General features: G+C 43.3%; 1 protein-coding gene and 1 long non-coding RNA gene across 2 annotated transcripts in view; one reads left to right on the plus strand and one right to left on the minus strand.

Annotated features, from left to right (window-relative positions):
- The window catches only part of VPS53 (VPS53 subunit of GARP complex), a 135953-nt gene that overhangs the window by 52566 nt on the left and 60569 nt on the right, over positions 1 to 22818 (minus strand). The window contains 2 exon segments of the mRNA XM_053893207.1: positions 2301 to 2395; positions 9144 to 9245. Coding sequence (XP_053749182.1) covers positions 2301 to 2395; positions 9144 to 9245 — 197 coding nt within the window.
- LOC109255173 (uncharacterized) lies at positions 7025 to 9627 on the plus strand. The gene is made up of 2 exons (XR_002075111.2): positions 7025 to 7144; positions 9329 to 9627. It is a non-coding gene; the product is annotated as an uncharacterized LOC109255173 (long non-coding RNA).

The raw sequence follows: 22818 nt of genomic DNA on the forward strand, positions 1-22818 counted from the left end.
GAGCACTTCATTTTTCACAGAGAAATGGAGAGTCCCTATGGAAGGGAGGTCTGGCTCTCTGCCTGAAATAGCACGGACAATGAGTACACTTTATATGAATCAAGGCCATGTGAAAAGAGTAGATACCACAATTGTAATAATTCAGAAAAATGACTCTCCAGACCAGGTGGATTTGGGGAACGTATGTGGTTATCTCCGATATGCACTTTAAACCTGGGACCCGATGGCTTTGAAACCTTCTGAAAAATAAAGAGTTTGGGTTGATGAGAGAAGACGGGCTTTGTCCAAGAACAGTCATCCAAGTGGTCTGCTCTAAGACCTGTTAATCTAATAGGCAAATAACTGATCATTCCCCTGCCCCTCGAGGTGTCTTATTAACATCCTGAGAAAAAACTTTTAAACACAGAAAATGGCGTTTCGAAGAAGCAAATGGCAATAGTTAATAACTGCCTTTCTGTGTGCCTTCGGACATGAGCCCAATGGATAGAGAGGAGGAGGCAGACTGGCTCTACAAGGTGAAATGTGAAAGCAACTCTTTTTTTGGGGGGGGCGCGGGAGGGGCGGGAGGTTGTTTTTGTTAGCACAGAAGCTCTTCTACAAAGTTTATTTTCTAAGGCTTTAACATGAAACATTTTGTAATCTGGGAGGGGAAGAGTAGACACAATCTATAAAATCAAATAGGCAAATAATAATAATGTTCCGTGTAGTGACTCCACTTGAAATAGTCTCTTAATCTTACGGTTTACCTCCAAAACATATTCGGAAACAAGAATTTGCTAACCCACACAACAGGGGGGATTAAAAACAAAAACCAAAAAACTAAATCTCAGCACCTAAATGCTTTCCCAGAGAACTCCTCTTGAGAACTTTCTCACAGACGCTATTGCACTCCCTGCAATGAGCCACCGTCTGGTCCTCACAAGTGTGTTCTTTAGGCTACAAGGCCTCCTCTCAGAGCCAGGGCCAGCCTGTCTCCAGAAACCTGACCTTTCCAAACTCTTCCTTTCTGCGTGGAAGGGCCTTCAACAGTTCTTCTGGCTGGGGACAGAGATTCAGGGATGAGGAGGGCTCTTCCTCCTTTGCGTGAATTACGGACACTGGAGGTTGAACATACTTCCCTGGGGGTGAGGAAACTTGGCTGTGGTGGGCTGCTTTGTGGACATTTCTGAGAACCCCTGAGTTTGTAAAAAGTATATATATGAAATGGTTGATAACCCATGAAAGGAAGTTAAGAATCCATCCATACTGAATCCATACTGAAGCGCCTCCTTACAGAATAGCTCCAATTAATTAATTCGGGAGAAATGATGGAAACAGAAAATGAACATTTGGCAAATGCTACAGTAAATTATTGCTTCAGGCAGGAATCATCAGGGCATGTCAAAACGAGTGGGCAAAGTGTGAGGAGAAACAGGGTATTTACATAGTCCCGAAGTGTCCCACCGTGAGATACTAATCACAAAGAGAAAAATAGTAGCTGCACAGTAGAGAAAGCTAGTGAGCACCACCAGAGGCAAGTGATCAGAGTTGACATCACCATTGAGGGGACAGGTCCACATGGTGTGTCTCCCGCTATGACGTACCGAGAGGGACACAGCATCGCCTCTATGGTATACTTGCCTGCGATGCAATAATCCGGATTTAATCAAGAGCAAACATCAGACAAATACAGAAAGTAATCTGCCAGTACTCTGTAAAGCGTCAAGGTCATGAGAGACTAACGAGAGACTGAGGGAGTATATTCAAGGTTAAAGGAGACTAAAGAGACCTGACAACTAAATGCATGATGGGATCTCAGGCCAGAAAATGGACATTCATGCCACAGTGTTTCCGTCCTGATTTTGATAACCGCGGTAATGTAAAATGGTAGTATTCTCTGGGGGAAGGGCGTATGAGAATTTTGTATAGCTTTTCTGTAAGTCTAAATTATTTTGCAATGAAAACTTAAGCAAATGATACTTGAAAACATATACAGTAGAGATTAGGCTTTCTTTCTCTGGTTTCCAGTACCTGACATTGTCAAGGTTTGTGGGTTGACGTGTGCACACAGGGGAAGGGATTGTTGGGATACATTTGGGAGCTTACCTGAGTCAGATTCAGGCTTCTAAGATTTACGAACCCAATGAGTGATAACATTCATAACATATAAAAAATATCCTTAGCAGGTTTCCAGAGGGCGTCACAGGAGCCATGCCAAGTCCCTCCTTCAGCCTCTGAAAGGAGTCATGCCCTTGTGAGGCCCACCCGTGACCGGAGGAGGGAGAAATGCAGTAGAAAACAGCAAAGTATTCATCACTCACTTGTCCTGGGACTCAATATACACGTAGAGATGAGGCTCAAAACACTTGGAAACAATGCCATGAAACGGATTGTCTGGGGCTTTAGGCTTCTTTGGCTGTAAAGGAAGGAAAAAAAGAAGAAACCTATACTTGAGCCATCTTTGCAAGTTTTCAAGCAGTTTCAAAGAAAACATCCCTTCAAAGTTCACTCCTAACACAGATTAAAAGCACTCCATGTAACTAAACTGGGACTATGTCTTGCATTATGATTCATGCCAGTTTGTGAACAATGAGCCAGTTTTGTTAGCATCACTGACTTGCTTCGCATGTTGAAAGATTTACTGCTACTTTGATAACACACGTGCTTTTGATCTGGAAGCTATTCATCATCTTACTGATGTTTTAAAATTTTAAATCCTGGCGAATAACAGTACCTTATACTTGTACAGTGCTTTAAAATTTATAAAGTGCCTTCATGTGATCTATTTTTTTTAACTTTATTTTTTTGAGAGAGCGCGAGAGCGCACGCGCACAAGCACGCAGGAAGGGTAGAGAGAGGGAGAGAGAGAGAATCCCAAGCAGGCTCCATGTTGTCAGTGCAGAGCCTGATGCGGGGCTCCGCCTCACGAAACCGTGAGATCATGACCTGAGCCAAGACGAAGAGTCAGATGCTTACCTGACTGAGCCACCCAGGCGCGCCCATGTGATCTATTTTTGATAGCCTCCATTTACTGACGGTTATCATAGACCAAGCGCTTTGATATGAAGTAACATCTCATCTATTCCTCACAACAACCCTCAGAGTAGGAATTAATACTACTACTTTACGCCCAAAGAACGGAAGGCTCAGAGGGTTCTAGCGGCCTGCCCAAAGGCACACAGTGAAGCTTCCTATCTCCTAAACTAGAATTTTCTATTATAGCATTGCTTTCCTGCAATGGTTCCTAGATTGATGAATTTCACTGACAAGTAAATGTAAGAAAAAGAAGCATAAGGGACCAATATACCGTTGCTGACTTTTTATTTTGCTACTCTCCATTCTCGGTAGGTTCCTGAAAAAAAGAGTATTTTATACCCAAACATTTTATAGGGAGAACATACCAGCATGAGGGCAGTCCTTCCTTTTCAGACAGTTGGTGACCCTATACCAGCTTGCTAGCTGGGCAGGCAGCAGGCAGTTTTGTCTTTATTTATTGCCTTGGACCAGTGTAAAACAGGGCTAGCACTGGTCCCCAGTTGATACTTAAAAACCACTGACATACAGACCATGTAGGTAGGCAAGCATTAAAAAACTATATTTGCTCCCTAATTCCTTTTCTAAATCTCTAAAAAAATAAGCGAAGATCTTCCTACATATTTTGTTCTATTCCTAAAAAACGTCAATTCTATTTATTGTCAAACACCAACAAAAGGACCCTGACGCCTTGTTGGGGTTGATACTAAAGTACAAACTGGGCATAAATTGATACCCACAGCATACTTGCTGAATTGAGCTGTTCATATCTTTTAATAAATACAGGAAAAGCTGAGCCCCTAATGACAGACAGAAAGAATGATTCCCTTCTAGTAATTTTTAAAAATAAAACACTCTAATGGTTAAAAGCATCTGTAAAAACTGGAAATGAACACCAAAAATTAAATGTCAACCCTAGACATATCCCATTCAATTTCCTATTTAGCTCTCTTCCCTTTTCACCTTTTGAGAGTTCCAGGTCTTTACTTTTTTTGTTTTTGTTTTTTGTTGTTGTTGTTTCTTTGCAAGATTTTTAGAAACTCTGGTGCTTCCTAAAATCTGGGCTATTTTCCCTTATTGTCCCAAAGCCACTGCCAAAGTCAGGTCTCAGAGTGAGACTACAACAGGCTCCCAAGACTGGGTTCGTGGAGTTTGAACTCTGGATCCAAAGTTCCACCTTCATTTCACAGGTGCCCCAGGAGTTTTTCCCACATGTCCATCAGTTTAACATGGCGGATCCATGACATAGTATGATGGCTGCGTGGCGGTGGTCCTTACCTATTTGTTCTACATTTTCCATGTCAGTTACCTATTTTTTAGTATTTTATTCTTTTCAATAAGGTGATTTTTAAATGAAGAGGCAAGTCTGATTTGTCTAACTTTTTTAAGACTAGGTGTCCTGATTTTAGAATTAGGAAATATAGCCACAACACCCAAGTATCTTTTTATTAAAAAAATATAATCATTATAAGGATTATAATTATCCCCTTTATTTACATATTCTTCCCTTGACCAAAATATTCATACATCTGCAGGATACCTTCTGCTAATTATAAACTGGAATATAACTTATGTAATACAAATGTTGTCATATTTTTTAAATTCATTTTTTAAAAAGGTTATTTATTCTGAGAGAGAGAGAATGAGCAGCGGAGGGGCAGAGAGAGAGAAAATCTCAGGGAGGCTCCATGCTGCCAGCACAGAGTCTAACATGGGGCTCAATCCCAAAAACCACGATATCATGACCTGGGCCGAAATCAAGAGTCGGATGCTTAACCGACTGAGCCATCCAGGCACTCTAGATGTTGTCACGTTTTAAATCAACGTGTATATTTTGAATTTGGTTTTGTTCACTAATTTATGTGCAATTTTCCAATTACTGACAACAGTTTAAGTTATCACCTTAGAACGGCTACATTATGAGATTTCAGCTCTACAAATTAGGTAATAGTGCTGCACTGAAACACGTGTTCTGATTTCGATCTGTGGTGATTTAAGTGAATGACCTTCTTCTTAGGAAATGCACACAGGAATATTTAGAGGTAAAGGACATGATATCAGCTAACTTAAACTGTTCCAAAAGAGAGAGAGAGAGGAAGAAGTGGGGAGAGAGGGACAGAGGGGGACAGAAATGGGAAGAAAAAAAAGGAAATGATAAAGCAAATGTAGCAGAATGCTAACAATTAGTAAACCCAGGTGAAAGATACTTGAGAGTTCTTGCAATATTCTTAAGACTTTTCTCTAATTTTGGTATTTTCTTTTTAAAAAGCAAGAAATAACGGTAAAAAGCTTGAGAGATGGCTGTGGACGGCCTGGCAGGTAACCCCAGAGACGGTGGTGGAGCACTCAAGCAATGGCACATCACCCGTGCTCTGGACGGCCTGGACGACAACAGTGTGGGAAAATGCAGACCTCCAAGCCTGAGTACAACAGGGGTTAGAATCAATTTCACAGATTTAATAATGCAGTACAGTTATGGTAGCTGTCACTGCTGGGGGAAGCTAGGAGGAGACGGGTACACAGGACCTCTCTGCACTCTGCAACTACTTATGACTTTATAATTATTTAAAAATACAAAGCTTTTTTTTTTAAAAAAACATTTATTCTTCTTCGAGAGACAGAGTGCAAGCCAGGGTGGGGCAGACAGAGAGGGAGACACAGAATCAGAAGCAGGCACCAGGCTCTGAGCTGTCAGAGCCTGACGCGGGGCTCGAACTCACAAACCGTGAGATCATGACCTGAGCCAAAGTCAGACACTTAACTGACTAAGCCACCCAGGAGCCCCAGCATACAAAGATTTCTTAAAAAGTGGTACAGGAGACTTGGACTCTGACTGTGAAGTTGTCTTAGGAGTATCTTAACCTATTTATTTCACTCATTTTCCTTTTTATGTGTGTGCAAAAGCAATATATGATAAAAATCTTTGTCGAGGAGAGTCTGAGGAGCTCGCTCGGCATACGCATAAAAAAAAAAAGAGTCTAAGGGATAAAAGAAAACAGCTACGTGCTATTCCAGCAATCTCATCATGGTCAGTCTTCCACAGGCCATGTGCTCGATGAGGCCCCATGGAACAACACTCGGACCCCACAGAACATCGTCAGACCGCGCGGGCGTCCCAACCCTATGGCAGGTGACTGCCCACTAATGCCGCTCCTGGCAGGGAGCGGAGACCCAACACCTCGCCTCCTGGTCCCTTGCAGCGTTTTTAGTGTGAGTTGGAAGCAAAAGGGGAATAATGGGAGGGACTGCCCAAAGTTTCCTTTTTGATTTTTGTCCACAGGGCTGCCTCCGGCCTATAGCTGCTTTATGACTATGCTCCTATTTAGATAAGAGGTGCTGGAATTTCAGCTCAAACTGGCGTCTCCCTTCGCACCGGTCAGCTCCCCAAAGGGTTGATTCTCAGCTTAAAGTACATACTAAGTCATTTAGCAGTAGCATTCGGGCTGCATTTCTGAGTGTGTGAATTCTGTCCAAAAGCCACAGATGTTTAAGTTATTTCCTCCCGGAGTTAGATGGAATAATAGAAGGTTACTGTTGTCACAGTAAGGAGCTGTGCAGCTGGCCCCATTTCCTTTTATTACTATCCAGTGTAAAGAGATTAAATCTAACTGCTTGGATCACCAGAAGGGTATGTTTTTAAACCAGAAATTCCTCGCTTCTTCTCTGTCTCTGGGCACCTTCAGTCCCCTTTCGGATGCCGTTTTTTAACACTGGGAGTAGGATGGCAACTGACTGCTCAAACTAAATACCTCTTCTCGAGTTCACACCCCTTTCTCAACAGCATACACTCCAGGAGCGAGCAGGGAGAGGCCCTTAGACCTTGCGGGCCAACTGTCTGCTTATGCAGTGACGCAGTGAGTTGGGTAACCCCAGACAACCGCAGGCTCGGCTCACCTAACACCCTGTGGAGTTCCTCCCTGAGGCCCCATGGGGCTCCCGTGCTTCCTGCGCACCCAACTCCAGAAGCCAGTAAGTGGCTGGGAAGACGGAGATCCTGGAGCTCCCACTTAATGGACCACCAGCAAGACATGGGCAGGGGAGGCCGCAGGAGGCTGGGGACGGAATGTGAGGAGGCCTTAGTCACTGGTGCACACGTGTCCTCACTGACAAGCAATGGCCAAGGAAACTGCAGGTGGGTCATCTAGCCTAGGGGTTTTTGGTACTTTCTTTTTAAACAGATCTCAAACCCCTGGTTTGAAAGGATTCCATGACAGATGTGACTCAGAACAGAACTGCTCTGTTTTGGAGGGACTCAGAGCCCTGATCTCCTCCCAACTCCCCAGTGACATGGGATGGGGCACCAAGGAATATAGTTTGAAAACCACAGGCTCTCTCTAAAGACGAAAAAAACTAGGTAAGTCTAGAGACAGTAAAAACCTACCACGTGGTCAGTTAACAGCGGACCAGAGTCTGGCTCTGCCCTACCCCCTGGATCTGTGTCCTGTGTCCTTGGAATGAGCAGTCTTCGTCCTTACAACAATAACGTCTGGCTTCCAGGATGAGCAAACAGTTCCACGAGGGAGACAAATCATATTGTATCTACCAAACCGATTTCGTAGTAACGGGGGCTGCTGTCATAATCCAGTTTAACGACATCCAGAGATGACTGGCTAAAGGGATAACTTTTCATGGCAGCCACCAGCACTGGGAAGACACAGAACCCTGAAAACAGAACTACCACCCAAAGCTCAAACGGGTGCAGGCGACGGAGTGTGGGTAGAGGACACACCAGAAAAGTGAACTCTACGTCCAGACTCCTTCCTATCGGGGTCCTTCCTCTCCAAATGTGAGAGATGCATTTCTTTAGTTGGAAGAAATCTGTTTTCTCCCACAAGAGTTGATATGATGGCTTTAAATCAGTTATACCTAATCCCACAGATCTCTGGGATATAGCCCTGAGGTATCCTTCCAGTTTATGTATCCGCCTGTATTCATGGGGTTCATTTCTGTGTTCTCCACTTTTCACTGAGACACCCCGGTGTAGTGAAAGAGCTCCAGGAAAGGAATTCTAGTCTCTGACTTCTAGACCTTGCTTTCGGTCTTTGCTCTTCCACGCCCAAACGCTGTACCCCTGGGCAAATCACTTGACCTCTCTGAGCAGCACGCACTACAGCTCATATATAGAACCCTACAAAGAGAGAGGCAGGGGTTGGGAAGAGGAAATGGAACGGAGCATGTAGAAGAAACTGAGCCTATAAAGCCCATGAAAATGTGAAGTATCCACGTTATTACAATTATTTAATCAGTGGACCAGACACATTCCACCACATTGCTTCGGAATTGCTCCTGGAAATTCTGTTCTCTCGGCTCCTGCCACGATCGTCCACCTACCCTCACCGTGCTAGGAATGCAGGGTTAGCTGCAAAGTGCATGGCTACAGGTTTCCCAGGCTGGTCTTCCCAGCCAGCCCCCTTTCGGCGGTGTCTGGAGCAAAACAACACTATAAAATAATCCTCGAGCAGCCAAGTGTAGAAAATTAAAAAGGAGGGATCGCTAATCCAGACAGGAAGAGGTCTGATTTATTGCTCTAACCACTCTGCCATAAAATGGCAGTGAAACAGCAACACCATTCTATAGGATGGAGGGAGAGGAAATTTAGAGTTGGAAAGAAAATCCAAAGGAAATGAAAGTGTTAGTGTGCTCTGAAAAGTAACTCTCCAAATATGCCATTGGTCACCTGGATGTTTCCAGGCCGCCCCGATGGCTTCCAGACCTCAAGTGCTTGGCTTACACTGAGTGGAGGCCTCTCCTAGCTGATGGTGCTGCTAACTTCACGGGGGATTGCTGAGCTTCTGGTGTGGTCACCGGACAGACAAGGACACCATCGAGGGCTAGGCTGGCAGGCACAGGAGGTGATGGACAAGGCAGGGCGGAGTTCCCACCACTGCACTGCACGGGCCAATGAAGCTTGTGCGTGTCGGTCATTCCAGTGGGGAAGCTCTTGGGGAACAGAGGTGGGCAGGACGGGCTGTTCTTCCATTCAGTTTTCAGAGAAAGGCTTTCTCTAAGACCACCAAAGTTGTCATCTCTGCATGTGGTCAAGAGCCAAAGGACCATATTTAGAGCGAGCAGACCCATAATCGGAAGCAAACATTGGGTAGGTCACATGTGGAGATGCAAACTGGACTTACTTGATCTAAGTCTCCCTTCTCTATCGCCAGTTCCTCCATTTCTGGCGCTGGTTCATCTTCCAGGAAGGGATTGGTCGATTGGGGTGGAGACTCGAGTTTTTTCTGTCAAGAAGACATGAGAAAGAGACAGGTATTACCTGAGTATACCCTCAATACCTTTTGCCATCGATCTGCTTTTTTCCTAGTCTCTCCAACAGCTGAATCACGAAATCTGATGGAATGAGCAAGAATGGAGACGACATGGACCACATTCTCACCTCCTGGCCTTCAAACTGTCTTGCATCTTCCTGAAACCTTATTGCCCATCCCACCCCAAACCCAATCTGGCTAAAACTCTCATTCCTCCTTCAGCCTTCAAATCAGAAGTCCCTTCTTCTGGGAAGCCTTCCCCATCTGTCAAGTTTGGGTTAGATGCCCCTGCTACATGCTTCTATCCTACCCAGTATGTCCCCAGACCAAGGTATTTATTAAAATATTGCAAATACCCAGTTGTCTGTCTTATCCCCACTAGATTCTGTAATGGCAGGGATCATGTCTGTCTTCCTCACCCTCTGTCTGGTGCCTGGCATTGACTAGCTGCTCCCCGAATATGAATGAATCAAAATGCTGGATGGGTTAGAATTCAAGAACAAACTATAAAGCTAATCTTATGTGTTCTAGATTATAGACAGGAGTCCCTTCCCAAATAAGTCCCATTACCGGAAACACAACAAAATCTCCTAGGGAAAAATTACTTCCTAGGTCCTGATGATGAATACTCTGTTAAAATATGTCCCTGAGTGGGAACACAGGCTAGTGGGAAAGCTGGAGGCAGGAAGTATGGGCTTTAGCTCCAACTCTTCGGCGCTGGCCAATCCCCTAAATTCTCTCAGCCATAGCAGCCTGAGGTCACAGGTACAGGACTACCTGAAGGATCAGATGGGAGGAAGTGTGCAAAAGGGGAGAAAGGGCACACGGCACATACAAGGGACAATGGTGATGATAATTCCAGTGCAACAACAGAACTGAGGCAGCTCTTTGGAATTTTTTTTACAAATTTGACCTGAATATGTTGTTTATGTCAGGGAGCTGGGAGTCCTAGCAGAAAGAAAACTAAGTGGACAAGGAGGAGAAAAGGGATTGGCTGGTGCTGGGGGTCAGGGGAAGGGGCAAGGAACGGCTCTTTGGAGACAAGAAGCCAGGTGGAGAGGGTGTTTCTAAATGTGACATTTTCACATATATCAGCAGAGAAACTTGAACTAACCCTCTAAGCTAAGAGGGACAGCACATGGACTGTACAGAGTGAATGACTTTGTTAAGTGTTAGGATATCAGATGAAGATACAAGGAAAAAAAAACAACAACAACAACAAACAAAAACAATCCAGAAAAATATAAACAATTTGAACACAAAAAACACAAGCCACACCAGTGTCCAGTTTAGGCTTTAAGCCCATTCTGTTTACACTCATGTAAACTACTTAATTCTTGGCCCAAACACTTAGATGCTGTTATGTTGCTAGATAAAGACTCTGTATGAGAAAAACCTTGTGATCAATGCATTAGCTTTAAGGTAACCATTAGTAGGACAATGACTTCTACAGTATCCTGCTGAGAAACAATATGGTGTAACTACCAAGTAAACATTTAAAATGTATACACTCCAAACTTTGGCTGCTTTGCCTGCTAAGGGGAAAAAAGTCCCTATAAACTTAATCCGAAATAGTTTGTTTTTAGAACTGGGCTATTTTTAGAAAGCAATGTATCTTTCAAACAATATTTCCAAGTGCTTCTTTATACAGGTGATCAGACAAGGCCCCTTCAAGGAGGTGATATCTGAGCAGAGACCAGAATGAGAAGGAGCTAGTCAGGCAAAGATCTGGAAAGAGCACTCTTAGCACCTCGTGCAATGCCTAGAACAGGCTTGGTGAGTCCGAGGGACAGGGAGGAGGACAGGGGACATGAAGAAAGAGAGGCAGCAGGAGCCCAATCACAGACCTCCGTGGGCCGTGGTAAAGGTGAGATTTTCTTCGCAATGCAACTGGGCAGTCACTGGGGGGTTTTAAACAGGGAAGTGATGTGATCTAGTTTCAATTTTTAAAAGATCATTCCACTGCTGTGGAGAGGATGGACTGTAACGCACGAAGACCAGTTTAAGAGGCTGGTTCCAAGGGTTCCAAGCAAAGACTGACCCAGGACTGGACTAAGCCAGCGTTGTGGAGACTGACACAGGCAGCCGGATTTGGGACATACTTAGGAGATAAAGCCAAGAGGACTGGGGGACAGGTGAAGGAAAGAAAGGAATCAAGGGTCAGTCACTTTTTGGCCAGAGCAACCATATGGCTGGTGTCACCATTAAGGGAGTGACACACCTGGGTTTGTGTCCGTGCTCTATCGCTTGGATACGCTGCTCAGCTCCTCCAAGCCTCAGCTCTTCCTTTGTGAGGGGTATCGATGCCCACCACACAGAGCTGCGTGAGGATCAAATGAGACCGTGTTGGTGAAGTGCGTGAGGATCAAATGAGACCGTGTTGGTGAAGTTGGTGAAATGAGACACGTGTACCAAGCGGCTCAACACCACGGCTGGCACTAGGAACACTCAGTAGGTGGGGGCTCTCATTAGTGTTTAAAGGGGTCGAACTGTGGCTGTGCCCCTCTCAATGGAGCATCTCTGAGATGGGGAAGAAGTGGGAGCACAGGGCTCCGAAGTGTGGTAGAAAGGATTCCCTTTTAGGGGCATCCGGGTGGCTCAGTTAGGCTTGATTTCAGTTCAGGGCATGATCTCACAGTTCATGAGATCAAGCCCAGTGTTGGGCTCTGCGTTGACAAGGCAGAGGCTGCTTGGGATTCTCTCTCTCTCTCCCTTCCCCCCAATAAATAAACTTAAAAAAAAAAAATTCCTTTAATCACAAATAGGATTTTGTCCCTACTCTCTGCCTCTTTGGGCTATCTCCAGGAAATTAAAATAATGGGTCCATCAAATTACAAAGGCACAGGCAGGTGCTGAGCTGCTGCCTTCCTCTATGGTAAACAGAGGAGAAAGCCCTGAAGGGCGGATATAGACGCTTGCTGTTTGGAGGGCTAGTTCAGCGCTCAGATTCATCTGCAGTGATGAAAGCCTAAATCTTTGCAGCCAGCAATCACCAGCACAACTGAAGCCTTCTATGCAAGAGCCCTGTTGTCAGAGCCAACCACACCACGCCTCTCATTTCTGCTCTGCAGCTGTCATAGGCCATAAAGAATTACAGGTTTGGGTTTAGATTAGAAATAACTCAAATGACACAGTTCATGAGCTCTGGGGCTGCTAAATAAAACAAAAAAAAATTGCCAAGAAATGAACGACTTTCCAATGTTACAAGAATTCATTCTTTTTGCCATGAGGACAGTTGATTTCAAGTCCATACAGGAAAGAAAAATTCTTCGGATAGAAAGTTAATTCCTCCTAACTAAACCACATGGCGTTCCCAACACCTCCAAAACAATAAGGTGTACAGGCCGGCCAACCTGTCTAATTTACTACTGGAAGAGAGAACGCGGCTTTAGTCAGTAGTGTGTCTGCATCGGGGTCCAGCTGCACAAATGCTTTCCTGAGGCCCTAGCTGGACACTTCAAGTGATCAGAGAAGGCACTCTGAAATTTAAGACCAATCTGTTTCCTCTCCCTGGAGGAGAAAGCTTTCAGTTACAGGACGAAAATTCCACAATCTCTGTACTTATTCCATAAATGCTTTACTTCAGCCCCACTCCTGATTCGTCCTTAAAGAGATGACCTAAAGGCTCCAGTTGATAGGCCTGTAAACACAGGGCTCTGCACACCTGCTTTAGTATCACTGGGACCTCTCTTGGTACACCGTGCTCGTATCTTACACTGTGACTGTTACACATTGGCTCCTTTTTCCGCTAGACCGTAGGCACCTGTCTGATTCAATTTTTCATCTTTTCCTAAGGCTCTGCCCAAACAGCGGCCTTGAAAAACTTTGTGAATAAATCCTGGTCAGATGGGAAACACTCATTAAAATCTTCTTTGGACACACAGGCAACATTTTCTATTTTCTGTAAACAAAACAAAGAAACCTGTGCGTTTGTGCGTGTATGCTTGTTGGAGGGTCTCAAGCTATTAAACAGTGGACATCTCTGGGGAGAGGGATTTAGGGCAACTAAGAAGGAAGCGGTTGTCCTTTTAAAATATTTTATTCTGTTTGAGCTTTAATAAGCTATTTCTCTCTTCTCTTTTTTTGGTAGACAAGTTATCTGAAGAGTGAAGATGATTTATAACTAAACTCGGTATTTTCTAAAACGCTTAGTATTTTAAAACTGTGATACATGATTAACATAAAATTCACCACTTTTGATGACTTAAAATTTAGTGATTTTCAGTATATTCACAAAGCTGTGCCACCATCACCACTATCTATCTAGTCCCAGAACCGTTTTTACCCCAAAGGAGGCCCCATATCCACTAGCTGTCACTTCCAATCCTTCCCTTCCCCCAATCCCTGGTAACTCCTAATCTACTTACTATCTCTATGAATTTGCCCATCCCTGACATTTCATATAAATGGATTCATATAACATGTGGCCTTTTGTGTCTGGCATCTTTCACTTAGTACAGTGTTTTGGAGGTTAATCCTATAATATATATCAGTATTTCAGTTTGTTTGTTTTTTTTTTGCTGAATAATATTCCACTGTAAGGATATGCCATATTTTGCTTATCCATTTGTCCATTAATAGACATTTGGGTTGTTTCTACTTTTTGGCTATCGTGAATAGTGCTGCCATGAACATTCACGTACAAGTGTTTGTACAAACACAGGAGAATTTTCAATTCTCTTGAGTGTGTGCCTAGAAGGCGAAGCATGTATTACTCTAAAGAAACATTTTCGGATTGCTTTGCCTTTTTTTAATCTGGCAGTTACCCCTTTACATCAGGCATCAATACATGAGCACCATGAATTTCACGAAAAGCAGAGTAACTATTTCTTCTGAATTTTAACAAACTGTCACTAACATCAAGATTCAGTGCTGGGAGACTAGGCAGGTGCATTTATAAGAGACAAGAATACAGAAAGCAGTTTAAAACAGGGCTATCCTTGCTTGAGATTCTGTGCCTCCGTCTCTCTCTGTGTCCCTCCCCCACTTGTGCTTTCTCTCAAAAGTAAGTAAATAAACACTAAAAAATTTAAAAAAAAAACCAGAGGCTATCTTAAATATGAAAATACTCCTACTTTTTGGCCCTGTAATTCATTCAACTTGTATCATAAGAAAATAATCTCCAATGTGAACAAAACTGTGTTCACCATAACCTTATTTATAGTAGTGAAAAAATGACAAGTACTTAAGGGTCCAACAAGAAAAGGATAGTTAAGGAAATTCTGGACTATCTATATAATGAAGTATTATATACTGATCGAGAAACCACTTGAGCTTTGACATAACGAAGGAAAGTAAGCTTTAAAATTGTATTTAAACATCATGGGGTGCCTAGGTGGCTCAGGTGGTTAAACGTCCAACTCTTCATTTCTGCTCAGGTCACAATCTCACGGTTTGTGCGATTAAGCTCCACATCAGGCTCTGTGCTCTCAGCACAGCTGCTTGGGATTCTTTCTCTCTCTGTGTGGCCCTATCCCACTCACATACGCTCACGCATTCTCTCTCTCTCAAAACAAATAAACATTAAAAATTGTATTTATACATCATATATAAAAACAAACAATATGGATCAAAGATCTAAATATAAGAACAAAGACTATAAAACTCTTAGGATGAAGCATAGGTAAATGTTTGTGACCTTGAGGATGACACCAAAACTCAAAGAACAAAAGAAAAAAAAACCTAGAAAAGTGGGATCTCATCAAAATGGAAAACTTTTGTGTATCAAAGGACACTATCAAAAAAGTGAAAAGACAACCCACAGAATGGGAGAAAATATTTACAAACCATGCAGTTGATCTACGATAGACTATATCTAGAAAATATTGTTTTAGAAAACCCTCTCACAACTTAACAAGAAAAATACAAACGACCCAGTTAAAAAATGGGCAAAGGACTTGAATAGACATTTCTCAAAAGAAGAAGTCCAATAAACACACTGAAAAGATGTCCAGTGTTATCAGTCACTAGGAGAATGCACATCAAAACCACAATGAGATACTACTTTCTATCCATGAGGATGGCTGTAGTAATTAAAAAACAAAAAAACCCAGGAAGTAGTAACTACTGGCAAAAACGTGGAAAAATCAAAACCTCCCTACACATGTGGTGAGAATATAAAATGGCGTAGCTGCTGTGGAAAACAATGATGGTTCCTCAAGAAGTTAGACACAGAGTTACCATGTAACCCAGTGATTCCACTCTTGGGTACACTACCAAGAACACTGAAAACATATTTACACAAAAACTGGTCCATTAATGTTCACAGCATTGTAACAGCCAAAAAGTGGAAACAACTCAAATGTCTATTAACTGATAAATGGCTTAAAGCATCGACCCAAGCAATGGAATATGATTCAGCCATGAAAAGGACTGAAGGGCGCCTGGGTGGTTCAGTGGGTTAAGCAGCCAATTCTTGATCTCGGCTCAGATCATGATGTCGGGGTTCCTGGGATACAGCCCTGAGTTAGGCTCTGTGCTGAGTGTGGAGCCTGCTTGGGATTCTCTCTCTCTGTCCCTCCCCTGCTCTTGCTCTCTCTCTCAAAATAAACATATAACTGTGCTGACAGCTCAGAGCCTGGAGCCTGCTTCAGATTCTGTGTCCCACTCTCGCTCTGCCCCTGCCTGCTCATATTCTGTCTCTCTCAAAAATAAATAAATGTTAAAATTTTTTTTTAAATCATTAAAAAAAAAAAAAGAAGGACTGAAATACTGATACATGTTTCCTAATGGATGAACCTCTTAAAAACGCTATGCTGAGTGAAGAAATTCAGGCACAGAAGGCCACATATTACAAGATTCCATTTATATGAAATATCCAGAATAGGCAAACCCATAAAGACAGAAAATATGGGGCGCCTGGGTGGCGCAGTCGGTTAAGCGTCCGACTTCAGCCAGGTCACGATCTCGCGGTCCGTGAGTTCGAGCCCCGCGTCAGGCTCTGGGCTGATGGCTCGGAGCCTGGAGCCTGTTTCCGATTCTGTGTCTCCCTCTCTCTCTGCCCCTCCCCCGTTCATGCTCTGTCTCTCTCTGTCCCAAAAATAAAAATAAAAAACGTTGAAAAAAAAAAAATTAAAAAAAAAAAAAAAAAAGACAGAAAATAGATTAGTGCTTGCCTGGGGCTGGGGTTGCGGGGGGGGGAAGGAGGAAATTGGAAGTGGCTGCTACAGTGGGAGTGGGGCAGGGTTCTTTTGGGGACAATGGAAACGTCTTAGAATTGGATAGTTGGAATGCTGGCATAACCTTATGAATATACTAAAAACAACTGAACTGTATACTTTAAATGTATTATGTGAAATATTGTTATATGAATTACATTTCAATTTAAAAATATATTTAAAAATTTTTTTTAATCTTTGATTTTTGAGAGAGAGATAGAGTGCAAGCAGGGGAGAGGCAGAGAGAGAGGGAGACACAGAATCCAAAGCAGGCTGCAGGCTCTGAGCTGTCGGCACAGAGCCCAACGCGGTGTCGAACTCACAAACCATGAGATCATGACCTGAGCCAAAGTTGGACACTGAACCAACTGAGGCACTGAGGTGCCCCTAAAAATCTATTTTAAAAGTACAATTTCGCCTGTGGAAAATGAACCCCAAATCTTCACCTCTGACTGATGGGAAAATAAATGACGGTTTTTTTTCTTCTCCATTCTTGCTATAATTTCTACATTTTCTATCTTGACCGTGTATTGCTTTCTTATCAGAAACAAACAAGCAGACGATAATATCCTCTTAGGATGCTATTCAAATAAAGCATTTATAAAACATTTTGAAACATCAAAGGAGAGCTCCTTCCGTGCTCAGGACCCAGGTCCTTGTACTGTGGCAGAACCACTAAGACCCTGCCCTCCTCCACTTGCGCAGTCTCCCTGACACAGGTGTTAAGTTGCTGGAAGACTGAGGTATAGGGCAAGCTGCTTTGTGTGGGCTCTCGTTATGTTTAAACCGTGTGATTAAAAATCACATCTACAGCTTGTATATTTACAATGTACTTTAAAAAACTGGGCCAGTATAAATGTATATTGAAATGACCCCTAGAGGCAAAGGATGATTCTATTTAGAAACGCAACTTATGCAATGGGGAATTTTTTAATTAAAAAAAAAAAATTTTTTTTTTTTTTTAACGTTTATTCATTTTTGAGACAGAGAGAGACAGAGCATGAACGGGGGAGGGTCAGAGAGAGGGAGACACAGAATCTGAAACAGGCTCCAGGCTCTGAGCTGTCAGCACAGAGCCCGATGCGGGGCTCGAACTCGCGGACAGCGAGATCGTGACCTGAGCCGAAGTCCGCCGCTCAACCGACGGAGCCACCCAGGCGCCCCGGGAATTTTTTAATTTTATTTAAAAATTTAATTTTATTAAAAATACTACAGCGAGCCAGTTATAAAAACTTAACCCAGTCTACTTTGCTTTTGTAGAGGCTAAATACAGTGTTTACCTTGAATCTAATCATTGAGTCACTAATAATGCATGTTGATATAGCTTTTTTTTTAAATCCCAGTTAATTAACATACAGTGTAATAATGGTTTCAGGAGAATTCAGTGATTCATCATTTACATATAACACCCACTGCTCATCCCAACAAGTGTCCTCCTTAATGCCCATTCCCCATTTAGCCCATCCCCCTACACAACACCCCCTCCAGCAACCCTATTTGTTCTCTGTATTTAACAGTCGCTTATGGTTTGCCTCCTTCTCTGTTTTTATCTTATTTTTTCTTCCCTTTCCCTATGTTCATCTCTTTTGTTGCTTAAATTCCATATATGAATGCAATCATACACAGTATTTGTCTTTCTCTGACTTATTTCACTTAGCATGATACATCCTAGTTCCATCCACGTTGTTGCAAATGGCAAGATTTCATTCTCTCTGATTGCCAAGTAATATTCCATTGTATATATACACCACATCGTCTTTATCCATTCATCAGTCAATGGACATTTGGGCTCTTCTCATAATTTGGCTATTGTTGATAGCACTTCTATACACATTGGGGTGCATGTGCCCCTTTGAATCAGCATTTTTGTATCCCTTGGATAAATACTTGGTAGTGCTATTGCTGGGTAGTTCTATTTTAAATTTTTTGAGGAACCTGCGTACTGTTTTCCAGAGTGGCTGCACCAGTTTGCATTCCCACCAGCAGTGCACAAGTGTTCCCCTTTCTCTGCATCCTCGCCAACATCTGTTGTTTCCTGAATTGTTAATTTTAGCAATTCTGACAGGTGTGAGGTGGTATCTCATTATGGTTCTGATTTGTATTCCCCTGATGATGAGTGATGTTGGGCATCTTTCCATGCATCTGTTAGCCATCTGGATGTCTTCTTGTCTGTTCATGTCTTTTACCCATTTCTTCACTGGATTGTTTTTTGGGTGCTGAGTTTGATTAAGTTCTTTATAGATTTTGGAGAATGTAGGTACAGTTAAGTCACATCCAGACATTTGCTTTTAATTTCAAGGCATTTTAATTTACAGAGTATTTTGAATCCCTCTTAAGGGCCAGGAGCTTAGGCAATTAGCAAAAAGCAATGGTAGCTCACCTCCTCCAGGAAATTACAGCAGAGGATGCCGTAACTGTTAGGGTTAGTACCTAAAACCAGACAAGCCCTGTCCTTAAAGTTCTTTCAGTGGACATCTCTAACAGATGTCAAAGTGGCATCTGTTAAAAAAGAGCCAAAGATGACCTATCACACTGATCAGTTAGAGGCACTGGACTGTGATAGGTCCTTCCAGGTGAGTTCATCGCTGCTATAGCTCACCCTAATTGTTAATCAGTCAGCAAGGGGCTTAACAGGGTCTGAATATCAGTGAGAGGGGTGGGTGGGCCTGGGAGGGTCTTTGGTCAACTGACTCCTTGGCTGACTTATCTGTCCCATAACTTTGCAAGGAATTCACTGACTTTCTATGAAATTTGGTATATGTTATAGGGTATCAAGATATACCTGGGTTTACTTTGTAGTTTATTCTGATGCCCTGAAGTAGTGGTAACCACAAAAATTTTCCAAAAAGCTAGACAGCTCAGGGAGGGTGTAAGGAGACAGGGAGCAGCAAGTCTTCAGGTGGGGTGCCTAGCAGCTAGACTGGGGAGTCAGGCCACTTGGACCCCCAGCCCAGCCTAGCCCAGGCCACCCCTTTCCAACACTGTCTGTTGGGAGCATGGTCAGTGGCCATAACTAATCTACCAGTGGCCCTGCCATTGAGACCTACGGGCTACAGGTGAAGGCCCCACTTGGGCCACAGCAAGGTGATGGCACCTCAGGCTCACTTCAGGGTGAACATCACCTACAGTGAGAAGCACAACATTTACATATTCCCAAGGCAGGGCTGCAATGAACCGATTCTCTAAGACCTGGCCTGCCTTGTTGAGGAGGCCACTGGAGTTGTTGCCTTTCCACTAACTAATCTTTAAGCGGAAATCCTTAAAGGTTATGGAGCAGCCGCTGTCAGGACTTGGAATGCAGAATGGTTGCTGGGTCATAACTGAAACAAAGAATGGTCCGGGGTATGAGTCTGATCCAAAGGAGTTGAATGGTTTGGAGAAGTCTGTGGAGAAAACTGCTGACCCCATTGAGAGGGATGAATAAAGAGCTTATAGCTCAGCAGGACTTTCTGGCCCAGGATTTGTAACCTGAAACTCTTTGCAAACTTGACAGGAGAAGAAGCAACAACTGAACAATTGGAGAAATTTATAAATCAATTATGCCAGAAAATTTTCAAAACAGAAGACAAAAAAGGGAAGAAATTGGTTTAAAAAAAAAAAAAAGGTTCGAGCATTCCCATCTGACCATGACCAACCCCACAGAGCGCAGCACCTGCCAGGAGACAGGGAGACAGAAGGCCGCAGCCCAGGAGCCTAGACAGTGGAGGGAGGCCATGTTGCCCCGAGAGACAAGCACCCCCAAGCCCTCTCCTCCCCTACAGAAAGAAGGTGCTTACAGTCGGGCAACTGCCACTTTGGCATTCCTGTACCTACTTTCTATAAAAAAGCGTGGTCTTCACACAGCCCCTCCCAGTTTCTCATGGTCTCTACAGGGTTATCCTGTTTGTTAGGCTCACCTTGTCCAAAGGGGGCCTTCCTGGCCCCCACATTACTCTGCCTCTTTGGACCTGTGGGGCATTTCCTAGCATGAATGAGAGGCGACACGTCCTGGGACAGCTCCAAGTTTACAGGCTCTCCTGGTCATCAGATACAACGGGGCCATCTGTTTCCCTGTAATCCCAGAGCCTCCTAAATGTAAAAGCAAAACCAGCAGGAAGTAGGGCCCAGTCAGAGAAGGAGAAGAATGGCGCAAAACAGGTGTTTGTGTGGCACTGGTGTCATTCAAGCAGCCTCCACGGGGTTCTATTTCCCGTAGTCAGCTGGACAAACCCGTCCTTTGGCTCCCCTGACCCTGCCTGGCTGGAAGCCATGGGTGCACAGTGGGGCACTCTCGGATGGGGTCTGTGTTCAATGCTTAAGCCTCCTGTGCGCAAGCAGACCTCTGTGGGGCTAAACCCAGAGCCAGATGAGTGTCCGTCTGAAACCAGGCCAGAAACGGCTTGGGGAGGGCAGAGAGAATATCAGGAGCTGCTGAGGTCAACCAAAGAGGTCTCAGGAGAGAAATGCATTCTTCTTTCAGTCACATTTCTATTACCTATTATTTCCTTTTGTGACCTGCAGTTTATTTAAGGGCATTTTCATTTGTTTCGTGGTTTATTTTTTTCGTTACTACTAAAAAGAAATCAATTTTGAACATGAAGTAACAAGCAGAGGAGTATACACATGTAGTTTTATTTTTTAAGTATGGAAAGAGTGCTCTGTGGTCCCTTGTATTTTATTTCCCTAAGTAGGTAGGGCCTTATGGTCTTGCCTTAAAATTGAGTGTTGCAGGGGCACCTGGCTCGCTCAGTTGGTAGAGCGTGCGACTCTTGATCTTGGGGTTGTAAGTTCAAGTCCCATGTTGGGACCTCTCCACCGTCTCCAACTTCCTTCCCCAGAGACAGCCACTGTTGTCACTTCTAGACCTTTTTCTTACACATATACATACATAAGCATGCTTTTTGTTTTTTACATCAAGAGGAATTACACCATATGTACTGGGCTACAGCTTACATTTTCCACTAGACAGTGTATGTGAGGGGTTTCTTTTCTTTCTTTTTTTTTTTTTTTTAAATTTTTTTTTTATTTATTTTTGGGACAGAGAGACAGAGCATGAACGGGGGAGGGACAGAGAAAGAGGGAGACACAGAATCGGAAACAGGCTCCAGGCTCTGAGCCATCAGCCCAGAGCCCGATGCGGGGCTCGAACTCACGGACCGTGAGATCGTGACCTGGCTGAAGTCGGACGCTCAACCGACTGCGCCACCCAGGCGCCCCGAGGGGTTTCTTTTCTATGACAGCACATCTAGATCGAGACCCCATTCTACCGCTGTTCCACAGTATGGCTATATTATATTTTATGTAATCATTTTTCAATGATAAACATAGAAACATAGAAACCTCCACTTTTTTCCCCCTTTTAAGGCTGCAGTTCACCTCTTTCTTGGTACATCTTCTGATACATGTACAGATTTTTTTATAGACCTCCTATCTAGATGTTAAGCTGTTGCCTCACAGGGCATGCGCACTTAAAGTTTTGATTACATAATGACGACTTGGTCTCCAGAAAGGCTGCAAGTATTTGCATACTGGCCACTGTATTGTTAGTCTTGTAACATTTCTGCCAAACTGATGTAAGAACATTTGTATCCTCTTCTATTTTTTTTCAAGTTTACTGGCCAACTATTTCTTCAGTGAATTTCTTGCTAGGCTCTGTACTCATTTTTCTAATTGGTTACTTGCCATTTTCTTACTGATTTTGAAGAATTCTTTTATGTTGGATATTAATCATTTGTCTTATAGCTTAAACTATTTTTATTTCCTACTTTCTTGTTTATCCATTAGTTACGTTAATGGTCTCTTTCATTCTTTTTATGTCGTGAAATCTTTTAGTACTTTTCTTTGTGGCTTCTGGGTTTGATGTCTTGTTTCCCCTAGCACAATGTTATTGAAGGATAGTTTCTGCTTTTCGTTTAACAGAGAAGGCAGTTCGATGAATTCTAGCAGAGTCTGGACTGGATCACAAGTATCTCTTGACTTGTTGGTCCAAGGGTTTTCCTACCAAGTCACATCAGTTCTCTGTTGTTACCAGTTTTAAAAGAATATAAGAAGCAGGACTCTTTCAACTTTGATTTCTTCCTCCCTCCCTCCTTTTGTCCTTCCCTCCTCACTCCTGCCTGCCTGCACAAGGTCTGTGTATTTTTTGCATGACAGGGAACAGAAATGAATCAACCATGGTTCCTGAATGCAAGAAGCTCAAAGTCTGTGTGTGTGTGTGCGTGTATGTGACGATGTGAACAGAAATTACATAAAACATAAAAATTTGGTTTCCTCATGGATAGGAAATCTGAAGAAAGCACACTGATGTGTTGGCAAGGAGGCTGGGTTTCCAAAAACAGTTTTTAGAGAGACGCTTTGGAGCTCGTGTCTGGTTACACAGACACTAAGCGATGTTAACTAACAACACTACA

This window comes from Panthera pardus, unplaced genomic scaffold (assembly GCF_024362965.1).
Source record: "Panthera pardus isolate Hobbes unplaced genomic scaffold, ASM2436296v1 HiC_scaffold_3, whole genome shotgun sequence".
Classification (NCBI taxonomy): Eukaryota; Metazoa; Chordata; class Mammalia; order Carnivora; family Felidae; genus Panthera; species Panthera pardus.